The 14,149-nt window shown below is 42.5% G+C and overlaps 1 protein-coding gene across 2 annotated transcripts in view; it reads right to left on the bottom strand.

Moving 5' to 3' along the window:
* il11ra (interleukin 11 receptor subunit alpha) overlaps nucleotides 1-14,149 on the bottom strand; it is a 32,555-nt gene that overhangs the window by 13,119 nt on the left and 5,287 nt on the right. For both annotated transcript variants that reach the window (XM_030341495.1, XM_030341494.1), the window contains exon 2: nucleotides 580-661. In XM_030341495.1, the coding sequence (XP_030197355.1) occupies nucleotides 580-661 (82 nt within the window). The remainder of the gene's footprint in view (nucleotides 1-579; nucleotides 662-14,149) is intronic.

Genomic DNA, 14,149 nt, shown 5'->3' with positions numbered 1-14,149 from the left:
AAGTGTTCTGTATACATGTTAGTTTCCAACTTGTCTTAAGTACTACTACTGCACCCTTACAGACGTCCACTCCCCCCCCCCCCCTCCCATAGGGTTTTATCTGTTACCTGGGGCGACCAGCCCAGAGTGAGGGAGCAGTCCTGAATGTGTGTATTCATGTTTTATTGGCAGAGCACATTATAACACAGAGTTCCACTGTCTGCACACACAAACATACAACACACACACACGCATATACATTTTAAATACAGCTGTGCCAATGTTAATGTGTGTGTGTACTAATGTATTGTTTGTGTGTATGTGTGTGTATACATATATGAGCATGCATTGGTGTGTGTGTGTGTGCGCGCACGTGTTTACGTGTGTGTGTGTGTGTGTGTGTGTGTGTGTGTGTGTGTGTGTGTGTGTGTGTGTGTGTGTGTGTGTGTGTGTGTGTGTGTGTGTGTGTGTGTGTGTGTTTGCGTGTGCTTGTACATGTGTGATTGTGTGTGATTGGAGTGTGTGTTTAAATGTGTGTATCTCTGTGTGTGCATGTGTGTGTGTGCCAAAGTGTGCGTGCGTGGGCGAGCGCGTGTGTACCATCAGTAGGCCAGCTCTGGCCCCGACACGACAGAATCCAGAAGAGTTTCAGACACAAAGCAGAAAACAATAGACTCTGCATCTGGAGAGGGAGAGAGGGGGAAGAATTTTTCAAATTAGTTGCATTTTCATTTGATTCCGGTTTTACTTCACGTCCTGAAACATCACGAGACAGAAAGAGAATAGGGTAGAGGTGGTTGTGAGTTAGTTAACTTTAGTCAAGGTAAGTTCAGTCAAGGTAAGTTCAAGTCTACTTAAGTTCAAGTCAGATAGTAAAGCCTACAGATAGAGGTAGATGCTTTTAAAGTTCAGTAGTTAACAGTTAACTAACATTTAGCAGGGTTGGTACTTAGTTGTTATTAAAGTTCAGGAGTTAACCGGTAGTTAGATGTTGGTAAGTTAGTTCAGTCGTTAACATGCAGTTCATTGTTATTGAGATTATTAGTCAACGTTAAGTTAGTTGTTTGTAAAGTTCAGTGGTTAATAGGTAATAAGTTGCTAGTTGCTGAGTAGGTTCAGTGGTTAATAGATGGTAAGTTGTAAGTAAAGTTCAGTAGTTAACAGGTAGTTAGTTGTCAGTTAATTAAGCAGTTAACAGACATTGTGGGTTAGTAAGTTAGTTAGTTCAGCAGTAAACAATTGGTCAATTGTTAGTTAGTTCAGTAGTTAACAGGTAGTTGTCGGTGAGTTACTCAGTTCAATAGTTTACAGCTAGTAAGTTGTTGGCAGATTTTGTATTCCCAACACTGTGAAGATGGAATGTGCTGCCATCGTTTCCAAGGCAGAATATCCTGGTGCATTAAACAGACTAGTGTGGCAACTGGATCATAAAACACCATAAAACACATCAGCACAGAGCTACATCAAGTAGAGTTGAACCACGTAGAGCGAGATGTTTTTTTAAGTTGACAGAGTGCTTGGCAGGCTGTGGTTGTAACATGAGAAACAGGCTCTCTGAAGCAGTCCAACAACCTCACCAAAAAAAAGTCTTCAGCTACGCTCAGTCCCAACCAAACCCAGCCTAGCATCGTATAGCTTAGCATAATAATCCGCCTCGCCTAGGCTAGCATGGCTTTCCACAGTCTAGAATAGTTTAGCATTGTCAGCCCAGCCTGGCATTAATCCATCTTAGCATAGCATAGCCAGCATCGCCTGGAGGAGGTTTTGGGGGGAGGTTTTGAGGGTGGGTTTGGGGGAGATTTTAGGGGGCGTTTTTTGGGGAGAGACATCTACAGTAAATCATGGAGAGCTTTTGTCAGCACATAAGTCTTTCTTTAGCAGCATACAACCAATCTGCCTTCGTGACTCACTGACACATATACCATAACCATAGCCAGAGGGAGAGAGAGGGAGAGAGAGACAAAGAGAGAGAGAGGGCGCTTGTTTTCCACTGTATTCAAACTGTGAGGCAGCAAGGGCCCAAGTGCATCAATGGATGGCCATAATACAATTCTCAATGTAGGCTACAATTGGTTAAAAAGTCCAATGGTTTTCGTTGCTATTGCTCAAAATATCAAATAAGTCCCCCTTTCTCTGTGATAATTGGGTAAGCGTAAACTGCTATTTCAGCCATCAGTTGTGTTATCATTTAACAGTGTCTGTAGTGGAAGGCATTTTTACATCAGTTTTTCGCTGTCATTGTGGGAGTGAGTGATCGATGGCTGGTTTAATTAGCCTCACCTGGGAGAGTCTGATTGGACTCCTGGGCTGGGTGAGGCTGCACACCTGTTGCACATTGAGTAATCAGTGTGCACAGGTTATGGTGTAATCCATTTTGATGGTACGCCGGTACGTGCAAGTCATAAGTTGTAAATCTCTCAGCTTTCTTGCGGCATTTGTGGAGGCACGTCCCCTTTTGGTCGTAGTAGCTTTCCCGTTTCTCATTGGCTAGTCATTGTTATTGTTAGCTACATTAGCCTCTTTAGCAAACCAGCTCGAAAACAAACGACACAACTTTACATTGTATTGCATGCACAGCAAGACTGTGCAATGCATACATTTGTGACCGGCATAAAGTAGCAATGTAATCAAGTGTGTAAGAATATTTATGCGTTATAATTGACATTAAAATGATAAACTAAAAAAAAAAAAATCTCTTTATTGCGCAGCCATTTTTGTTGACGAGTAGTACGGTCGGCCTCACTGAACTCGCTCTACTTTCAGAATAGCGAGCGGGACCGACCAAAAGGGGGCGTGCCTCAGTGAAATGCCGCAAGAAAGCTGGGAGATTTGCAACTTACGACTTGCACGAACCGGCATAGCATCATCAGAGATCTCCTGCTTGGCAGCATAGCACCCTTGCCACCCCTGCCATATTCAGTTTCTAACCATTTTGTTACAAACCGCATTTCAACACCACCAACCTGCGTCCTTTGTCTGGAAGAGCCCAAAAGAAGTCAACTAGGTGGAGAGTGGCAGCCAGCGAAGTGGCGTGTAGACCTGACGTTTTCTACAGTCATGTTCTACTGATCTCCACTCTGTCAGTTGATGCATACCAGCGACTTAGATACAGTACGATATGACATCTGATCAGTAAATGAGTACCAGACAAGACACCCCATACCCCATACCAGACAGACAAATCCATGAGACAGAGAATACATGGCCTTTAAGAAAGAAATGAATAGTTAAACATCTCCACGTGTACGATTTCGGCTGCATTCCACTGTAATAACACGTCTCAACGCGGTGACGGATGGCAGGCGAGGGAATGTGACTGGTACTGACCTGAGACAGATGCATGAGGGTAGTTAAGCAGCTAGTACTGATGCATAATGTTAGTTAACTAGCTAGTACAGAACCCAGATGCAAGTTTTTTGTTAACCAGCTAGTATAGATGCATGATGGTAGTTTAGCTGCTAGTATATATGCATTATGATGGTTAACCAGCTAGTATATATGCATGATGGTAGTTAACCAGCTAGTATAAATGCATGATGGTAGTTCAGTAGATAGTATATATGCATTATGATGGTCAACCAGCTAGTATAGATGCATGACGGCAGTTAACCAGCTACTACAGATACATGATGGTTTGTTAACTAGCTAGTTTGGTTGAATGGTGATAGTTCACTAGCTAGTTTAGATACATGATGATAGTTAACCAGCTAGTAGAGGACCCAGCTGCAGGAAAGTAGTTAACCATCTAGTATTGATGCATTATGGTAGTTAACCAGCTAGTATTGATGATGCATTATAGTATACCAAGTTGAACCGAGATGCAAGATGGTAGTTAACAAGATACCAGAACCAAGGTGCATGATGGGTAATGTGTGGAGCCATATTAATGGTAGCTCCAGCCAGCATTATTTAGTGTGCTAGCGGCTACGCTAGCTTCCACTGCTTGGCACTAAAGTAGAAGAACTAACTGTTACCATGTGTGGGTCAAGATGTAGGTATGCTAGCCCCCAGCGCTAGGCCTCAAGGTGTGTGTGTGTGTGTGTGTGTGTGTGTGTGTGTGTGTGTGTGTGTGTGTGTGTGTGTGTGTGTGTGTGTGTGTGTGTGAATATTCAACACCATGAGGTGAGCTTCTATGCATCCTATTGTGATCCAAGATCCATGTTCAGTATTCTGAGAGTTTAGTTCAATATCATATAACTACTCTAGCTGTGGCTTTCATTCCATTGTGTTTGTGCGTGTGCGTGTGCGTGTGTGTGTGTGTGTGTGTGTGTGTGTGTGTGTGTGTGTTTGTGTGTGTGTGTGTGTGTGTGTGTGTGTCTCTCTTTGTGTCTCTGTGTGTGTGTGCGTGTGTGTGTGTGTCTGTGCGTGTGGTTGCGTGCGTGTGCGTGTGCGTGTGTGTGTGTGTGTGTGTGTGTGTGAATAGCTGGCATCTGGTAGCCATCTCACTCTGGCTCTCTCGCTGGAGGAAATTCCAGAGAGGAAAAGAGGAGGGCGCGCACATACACACACACACACAAACACACACACACACACAGACACACAGACACACACACACACACACACACACATACACACACAGTTGGAAAGCCAGTCACAAAGAACGCAAGATGGCTTGACAGCTTCATGATACTTGAGCCAACACACATTTAAACATGCACATGCACACACACAGTAACGTGAGTCCTTGAGTATGAATAAATATATGAAGTCTTGTGGTTGTTCTGCTGTGTTTCTGCATGCGTGCGTCTGTTTATCTGTGTGAGTGTGTCTGTTTGTATGTGTTTGTGTGTCTGATGAGGAGCGCCAATAACAAATTATCATTATTCTTATTCACAAACAAACATGTACCCAATGTCCTTCAGAAAATAGGGCTCTCCGTACGTTTCTTGCAGTTGGACATCTTGAACATATTGAAGTAAAGTTGTATATCTTTGTCGAGGGGCTGTCGCGATATCCTGCCTTTCTGCAACACATCACAACCAGTCATAGACAAACTGTGTCCTGAAGCCTGTCCTCTTGCTAACAACAGATCCATCCTAGCAAGCTCCTCCCACATACCCCCCAGGCCAATCACAAACTGATGCTCTAACCCCTGCCGAACCCCCATCTCTTTGCTCTGTATGCAGGGGTCATCAAACATCCCACTGCATCCATGGCAACCTTTGATAAGTTAAACAAGCCATGATGTTGGGCAGAACTCAGTTATACAAGCCGCTGAAAAGGGGTGGTGTAGTGGTCAGGTACTCACAGTGGAAGGTCAAAGGTCAGGTGAGGACAGTATAATACACTGTCCAGATAGTCTTGTGGGACAGTAGTATACACTGTCCATATCGTATTATGGGACAGCAGAATACACTAGGGCTGCTCGATTATGGAAAAAATCTGAAGATTATTTCGGTCAATATAGAAATCACGATTATTCAAATGATTATTTTTGAGTTTGAAAACCTGATGTATTTATTCAGCATGTCTCTCCCAAAAACACTTAACTTAACACGTAACTGAGAACTTTGAAATTTCGCCTTAAAAAAATACACAAAATGGTCAAAAAGAAAATTTTCAAATCTAAAATAATGCACAGATATGTATCCAGCTGTTCTTCTGCACTTTCTAATTTAATAAAAAAAAGGGATAATAATCGAAAACTCGATTATATTAGTTTTGTGATCATTTGATGCTAAAATCAAAATCGAGATTGAAATTCGATTAATCGCCCAGCCCTAGAATACACTGTCCTAATCGTATTATGGGACAGTAGAAAACACTGTCCTGATCGTATTATAGGACAGTAGAAAACACTGTCCTGATCATCACATGGGGACAGTAGAATACACTGTCCTGATCATCACATGGGGACAGCAGAATACACCGTCCTGATCATCACATGGGGACAGTAGAAAACACTGTCCTGATAAGTCTTGAGGGAAAGTAGAATGCACTGTGCTGATCGATGCTATAAAATGTGCTGCATGCAAAACTAATATTTGCCTAAAATGGAAATCCTTCGGTGTTCGTTATTCAGCACAAACACAAAACACATGCCGACCACAGGTTCATTGTTGACGTTGTTGAGAGGTAAATCAGCCATGATTTTCCTTCAACTTTCTCCCCTCACATTCCAAACTTCGGCACTTGGCACGATATAGTAGATAATAGGGCCTACAAACAAAAAAACTAGTTTTTATTCAGTGTTTCCACGCCGCTGCGCATGCGCAAGACTTAGAAATTGAGAGTTTTCTATGGACGTTCATGCAACTGGTAACTTAGCAAATGAGTTTGATTCAGAAGTGATAGGTAGGCTGCAATTCAATCCGTTCCAAAAAGCCCCCTTCTTATCTACCCTGCTTATTAGAATGTTGCTCTGCACTCATAATTCAGAATCATCAGACTTCCTTTAACGTATCAAGCATCTACTCTCAGGATTCAGAATCATCACACTGCCTTTAACGCATCAAGCAGCTAATCTTAGGATTCGGAATCATCACACTGCCTTTAACGCATCAAGCAGCTAATCTTAGGATTCGGAATCATCACACAGCCTTTAACGCATCAAGCAGCTATTTCAGGATTCAGAATCATCACACAGCCTTTAACGCATCAAGTAGCTAATCTCATGATTCAGAATCATCACACAGCCTTTAACGCATCAAGTAGCTAATCTCATGATTCAGAATCATCACACAGCCTTTAACGCATCAAGCAGCTAATCTCAGGATTCAGATTCATCACACAGCCTTTAATCAAGCATCTACTCTCAGAATTCTGACAGTGCGCCTCTCAGTTACTCCATGGCTATACACAGTGGAAAGTGGAAGCTTTGTTTGTGGGGACTATAGGAGAAAACCACCTCGCCAGGGAAGCCCACAGGAGCTTACTTGTGCTGGAGAAAGAAAATATCCAGCTATGAGCGCCACTAAACACTCGTTTCGGATAAGTGGATGTCAATTGCTTGCCAACTAGCCAATTTCGAAACGCATACAAACTACCAGAAGGGTTGAGTTTGAGAAAAATAGTGGCTGATTTACATCTTGAAATAGACAATGGAAACAATTTCTGTGAGTATCTGGTAAGTGTCTGATACTCCTTGGGTCTCTATGTCACCTACATAGCTTCGCCCTTGGTCTCTAGGTCGCTATAGCCCCTCTCTGGGTCTCTAATTCCCCCTAGCTACTGGGTCGGCTTAGCTCAGGAGGTAGAGCTTGTAACCGAAAGGTTGCTAGTTCGATCCCCAGCTCCTCCTAGCTGAGTGTTGATGTGTCCCTGAGCAAGACACTTAACCCTAACTGCTCCTGACAAGCTGGCTGTCACCTTGCACACTTGACTCTGCCGTCAGTGTGTCAATGTGTGTATTAACCATTGTAAGTTGCTTTGGATAAAAAAGTCTGCTAAATGCCCTAATTCTAACTAGCTACTCTCTATCTCTACATCCCGCTAGCTGCTCGCTCCCTGGGTCTCTACGTCACCGTGGGTTATGTCCACCTCTGCGGCCGTCCCTCCAGCTGTAGCGGACAGAGCCGTATCTTCAGTGGAGGGTGAAAGCTTCGCTGAGCCCAGGTTGGCAAGGCCCCCCGTCTGTCAACACAGCGTGGAGGCTGGCTGGACGCGCTCCAGCTGGTATCAGCTAGGCCTGGTATTACCGTAAGTTTCTCTAAATGACTGCTCTGTTTTATTTTGTGGCCGGGACTTCGTGGAAACTTTCATACCAATAATTTCCATTAATTTCCCGCTGAGGCGTTAAACATGAACTGGAGCTGCCGTCTGCAAATACCCAATATCTCAGGAACAAGAAATACTACCCCTACTGCCATACTACCCTAACCAAGAAGCACTACCCCTCCCACTATCATACCCTAACCCTAACCAAGAAGCACCACCCCTACCACAACCATACCCTAACCCTAACCCAGGGGTCACCAACCTTTTTGAACCTGAGAGCTACTTCATTGGCACTGAGTCATACGAAGGGCACCCAGTTCTATACACTCTTCTGAAATAACAAATTTGCTCAGTTTTCCTTTAGTTAGATATTACTATTAAAGATTAATGATACTCATCTATGTGAAGACATGTTAATAATTAAGTCATGTAAATGATTTCTCACAATAATTATCAACAATGACCTCAAAAAAGGTGGGAAAGAGTTGTTCAAGAATGAGTAGTGCTATTTTTAGAACAGGCCTGCGGGCGCCTCATGTGGTCCTTGCGGGCGCCAAGGTGACCGCGGGCACTGTGTTGGTGACCGCTGCTCTAACCCCTAATTATCTAACCTGTTACCTCTACCCCTTCAACCTCTAACTTCTACCTCTCTAACCTGTAGCCCATAACCCTCTAACTTCTAACCCCTAGCACCTAACCTTCTTACCCCTAGCCCCTAACCTTCTTACCCCTAGCCCCTAACCTTCTAACCTGTAGCCCCTAACTTTCTCACCCTCTAACCTCTAGCCTTCTAACCACTAGACCAGGGATGGGCAACTTTCATGATAAAGAGGGCCACATTTTTCATCATAACCATCGGAGGGCCACATGACTGCACACTTCAACTAAACGTGAGCTGAGAGAAGCTACACAATTTTGAATTTGGTAGATATGATTTCCTGTATTCTGGTGCATTTTGGGGATGGCCACTACCTAAAAAATCCTCCAGAATCGTAACCTATGTACTGTATGTTAATTGAACCAACATACATTCATTTCATGTTTTCCATGCTCAAACAGCCACATGAATGGTCAGTATTTTTATCAGTGCAAAGGGCTCACATACATCATCATTCAATGAAGTCAAAAAACTGAAAAACAGTGCCCCAACATTAAGTGCAACAACTCAATGAACTCAAACCCAACAAGCAGTTGTAGTAGTTGTAGTGGCGACTTAAGTGGATATCTTTAATGACTGATATCGCTTCTAAGGGCCGCCAGTTGCCCATCCCTGCCCTTGACCCTAATGTTTAACCCTCTTAGCTCTAGCCCCGAACCTTCTAACCTCTAGCCCCTAACTTCTAGGGCATAACCTTCTAACTTCTAGGCCCTAACTTCTAGGGCATAACCTTCTAACCTCTAGGCCCTAACTTCTAGGGCATAACCTTCTAACCTCTAGGCCCTAACGTTCTCACCCTCTAACCTTTAAAGGCTAACCTTTTAACCTTTAGCCTAGTGGTCCATAATAGGCGGCCCGCGGGCCAGACCCGGCCCACCACGAGTTGATTTATGGTTGATTTATATAACAAAAGAATTACTGAGAGAAAAAAAAAAAAAGGGATTAAAAAATGATACATACATTATATATTGCGCTGATCAGAGAAGAAGACATCAATAGCGTTAGGTCACTTAATCGCTTTAAGCACAATCAGAGACATAATAATTAATAATGAATCAAATAAAGTTGATTCAATTAATTCATTAAACTGCTTATTGCTCCCCTAGTACAGCCCCCATCCCTCGTGCAACAAATAATATCAGCAACACTATTGAACTGAATCGAAGATGAGGCAGATAACACTGAGAGAAAACAAGAGAACAGTGGCTACCAAAAAAAGGACAATGAAAATAGAATATTTAAAGCAGATTGGACTCAACAATATTTATTTATTCTACCTGGACATGACATGGCTAAACCAACCTGCTTATCTGCTGTTTGCAACCAATATCGGTTAACAAGGTTGCTCACCTAAAAATCATTTTGAATCTAAACATTGCAGCTTTTATGAAGCATTCCCACCCAGATCCAATCCAAGAAAGCAGAAGATATCTAGCCTAACATCTACTTACTCTGTAAAAATGTTTCATAAAACCACTTATTTTCAAGATAAGAATCGCTCCATGTACAATGGCGTGCTGTGAATACATACTGGACTAAGTGCTCAGGCACGATGAAAAAACAAGAACCGATCTCGAACAGCTTTCTTTTTTTGTGCTTTTCTTGATGACAAGTCTTTTCGGGAGGAGTTGCTATGTTTGATCTCATGGGCACACTAAAGGTGAAATTGTTTTTTCAGAAGTAACCCAGTGTTTTGAGAATAATAATTTGGACATGAGCAAAGGCATATTGACAGGCGGAGCTTCGGCCATGATGTTTTATTGATTTGTATACTAAACTTAATAGTTCATTTTCTGTTTGATTATCCTGATAAGGAAGACGACCTGATATCCAATATACAAATAATAGCATTATAATACATTTTATGTGTAACTCACTTTTCGTTTGTACAATCTCAAAGCCTATACACCTGAGTGCATTAACGTTTTTTAAAACAACAATCCACAAAACAATAAGACTACAGGGAGGCCTGTCAAGGGGTGAGTATTAAAGTTGATTGGTTTGGTTGCTCGATGGCCGATGGGGCTGGAGGTTGAGTGGCCGATTGTTTCCAAGGGGATTTTAAAAATGGCCCACTATTAAAAGTAATTGGGGTCCCCTGCCCTAACCCCTAGCCCCTAACCTCCTAAGTGTAGCCCCTAACCTTCTCACCCTTTAACTCCTCTCCTATTCCAAGTCCAGGAGAGGATCCTAATCTAAACCAAACCTTACACTCCATCAGCCTGGTCAAACCCCCAACCCTCAGCGGGTCTTCGAAACAAGGCGTGTTATTAAGACCCTCAAGATAGCCAGACTGTGCTGTGCTAAGTACACATCAACCCTGCTTATTAATAAAAATAAATACAGTAATCCTACCCAGCACACACACACACACACACACACACACACACACACACACACACACACACACACGCACGTGTGTAAACACCGAGTGAGGAGAGGAGAAGAGGACAGAGGAAGGGAAAGAGAGGAGAGGATAGGAAAAGATGGGAAGGGAGAATAGTGAGCCAGGATATTACAGCTGGGTCTGAATGTGTACACGTTTTTGTGCATTTTAGTGTGTGTGTGCATGTGTGCTTGTGTGTGTGTGAGGCATTTTGCCAGACAATAACCTTTTATGCAGAAGATGAAGTGTGCCCTTTAATTGAAAACGCACGCACGCACGCACGCACGCACGCACGCACACACGCACGCACGAACCCACGAACGCACGCACACTGCAATTAGCTGCAGGTCAACAGGTCAACCACAGCTCTAAACTAGACACAAGTCCATCACAACACTTAGCTGATCCTGAGACTGAGAACAATCTCCCAGATTTCTTGACAAAAAATGTGGGTACACAATTAGAGAGTTTTAACAAACCCAAACACGACGTCCTTCTTAACCTGGCTTAAAAATATTTAAACAAAGTTGTTGGACATTTTTTATTTCACCAAACTTGTGGATGTGCACACATTCGAAGGAACAGAAACAAAATACGTAACGTTGCTTGCAACATCAATGCTCAATGTTTTACAAAGCTGTCAGTGTTACACAGTGAATCGCTGTATCTCCAGTTTGATTCACGACCGAGGAGGATTGGGGGAGAGCATGAAAAGTCATCATGTTGTGTAAAGTGTTGTGTTGTGTAAAGGTTTGGTCTGTGGGCGAGTTCTCCGATCGTCGGGCATCGCGAAAATTCTCCGGCCTTAGCAGAACCTCTTTCTCGCTTTGTCCTGCTCTCTAGTCGCTAGTATCTTTTTTTCTTTCTCTCACCCTCACTCTCTCCCTCTTTTTTCTCTCTCTGTCTCTCTGGCACAACAAGAGAGGCAACATCGGTTTTCAATCAACAGACACTTGAACTGCAAGTATATTCTGTTTTCTATAAACAAATGCTTCGATAACTTTGAGTTTATTTTTGTTTTCTGTAAACAAAATAATACATGTTTGATTAAAATGTTTTTCTGTTCCCTGTCATATTAGTTCTCTCTCTCTCTCTCTCTCTCTCTCTCTCTCTCTCTCTCTCTCTCTCTCTCTCTCTCTCTCTCTCTCTCTCTCTCTCTCTCTCTCTCTCTCTCTCTCTCTCTCTCTCTCTCTCTCTCTCTCTATTCAATTCAATTCAATCAAAAGCACTTTACTGGCATGGCAATTAACATTATCATTGCCAAAGTAGGTACAATTATTACAAAAGGAAAATAACAAAGTATTATAAAAAGGTTAAAACAAATGGAAATATTGATTATTAGTAGAATAAATCTGTTTATGGTCGGAGGTGAATCTAAGAAACGATTTCCTGGAACGGGGCTACGGAGTGACAGGGCTTTTCCCACCTCTAGAGACAGTGACAACTACATACATAACTACATTACACTGCATTGTTGAGGCGGACCTTAACATAAAAAGGAATAAGAGGTTAAAATATAGGTACAATCAAAAAGTTAACAATAAAATATAGATTTTTATACAGGTTGCATGCCTGTGTCTCTTTCTCTATCTGCCTCTCCCTATCTTTCTCTCTCAATTAAATTACTAATTTCAGTTAGCTTTATTGGTGAGAGCATGTTTGTATTGATCGTACAAATGCGTTGGGTTTCTTTGACGTGTAGTCACGAAAACCCCTGGACCTAAGATCCCAGTTCAGGACAGAAGCTTCAGTTAAGGCCGTTTGTGAATTTGTTTTGAGTTCTGACTTTAAAGTCAGAATTCTGACTTTAACCCCAGGATTCTCAAACTTTTTTTATTCTGACTTTAAAGTCAGAATTCTGATATTAAAGTGAGAACTAATATCAGAAAAAATAATCACATGAGGCCCTAATCCTCTTCCATAGTAGTGCTATCGTTGATGGGAGAGCTAAGATCTCTGGTGATAGAGCGATCAGATCTCTGCCTCGATCCTCGTCTGACCTTTAGGTGGAGGAAGGTTTACACACACCTTCCTCCACGGAGTCACGTAAATTGTGTTGGGTTATCTGGCTGTACGGCCAGGTCAGCAGAATCATTGATTGACGTGCTAAGAGATCCGGTATCATGCTTTTTTAGGGTAAATAATGGCATTTGGGGGTACTACCGGAATAGGGCTACATACCTGTATGTCAGAAATACCCCTCATTATTCTCACACTGTTTATTTCTGCAAAACCAACATAAGAATCTTTAAAAAACATACTGTTTTGTATCCTGTCGCAATCAGCCCCACTACCGAATAGCCGAGTCTGCTGTGATTGGTCGAATGCTTTGCACGTGTGTCTGCAAATTCAGACCACAAAGAGGTTGGAAATATTGCGGGTAGCTGGGAGGCGACTTCTGCACTTCAGCACCGCCCACTGTTACACTTATTGAGGGGTGTTCTTGTGGGGGCGAATACCCCTGGTTCAGACTTCAATTTATCTAGTTAAGCAGACGTAAAACATGTATTCATACGTCAGATAGCAAAGGGAAAAGTCGAAAAAGCTTGATATCACCCCTTTAATGTAGAGGCAGTCACTTGAAAATCCTTGTTTTAAGGGTAAACTGTTGTGGATGGAGCATCTGGGGATTTAAAAAATATTCTTACATCCATTTTGGAGGACCATGTGATTGTTAGCTTATTTTCAGCCGTTGAATGCCCTGCCACTTTGACTTTTAAGATGGCTTTACCATATTTTCATTTTCTTATGAACTAAATGTATATTTTTGTTATTCCTCAAGGAATTATCAATTCAATTAAACCTTTATTATTCAGTAAATATGATATCATAATTACATTTTGGGCATAAAGCCCTTATGGGGGGCTTTGCCACCTTAAGTCCCTCCATAGCGCCGGCTCTGCCTATAGAGCCATAGCCTATAGCCTACACCCCCTGTCCAAACACCAAATACCTGCCAACCGGCAAAGAGCTGCTCTCCTCTCTCTGCATTTCTGTCTCTCTCGTGCTGCCTCGCACAGATCACTCAATATAAATGTGGTTTAAGCTGGCTGTCTTCTGTGTCCACGTGCTTTGGTGTGTGTGTGTATTTGTGTGTTAATGTTTTAGAAGATGAAACATTTATCCACCTCTGTGTGAACAAACATCTCAGGTCTCTTCTAAACAGTTTTCACTTTTCATCAACACTGTTGACAAATTATTTTTCAGCTTGCTCTGCATGCTAGCATCACCATGCTCTGCATGCTATTGTAGCATAGCATCACCATGCTCTTCATGCTATTGTAGCATAGCATCCTCATGCTTTGCATGCTATTGTAGCATAACATCACCATGCTCTGCAGGCTATCGCTCCAAATGCTATCGCTCCAAATGATATTGTAGCATCGCATCACCATGCTCTGCATGCTATCACTTTGCATGCTTTTGTATCATAGCTATCGCTACGATAGCATCCGTTTTGTTCTCCCGGA

This window comes from Gadus morhua, chromosome 19, assembly GCF_902167405.1.
Source record: "Gadus morhua chromosome 19, gadMor3.0, whole genome shotgun sequence".
Taxonomy (NCBI): domain Eukaryota; kingdom Metazoa; phylum Chordata; class Actinopteri; order Gadiformes; family Gadidae; genus Gadus; species Gadus morhua.
This window is presented reverse-complemented; position numbering and strand designations above follow the sequence as displayed.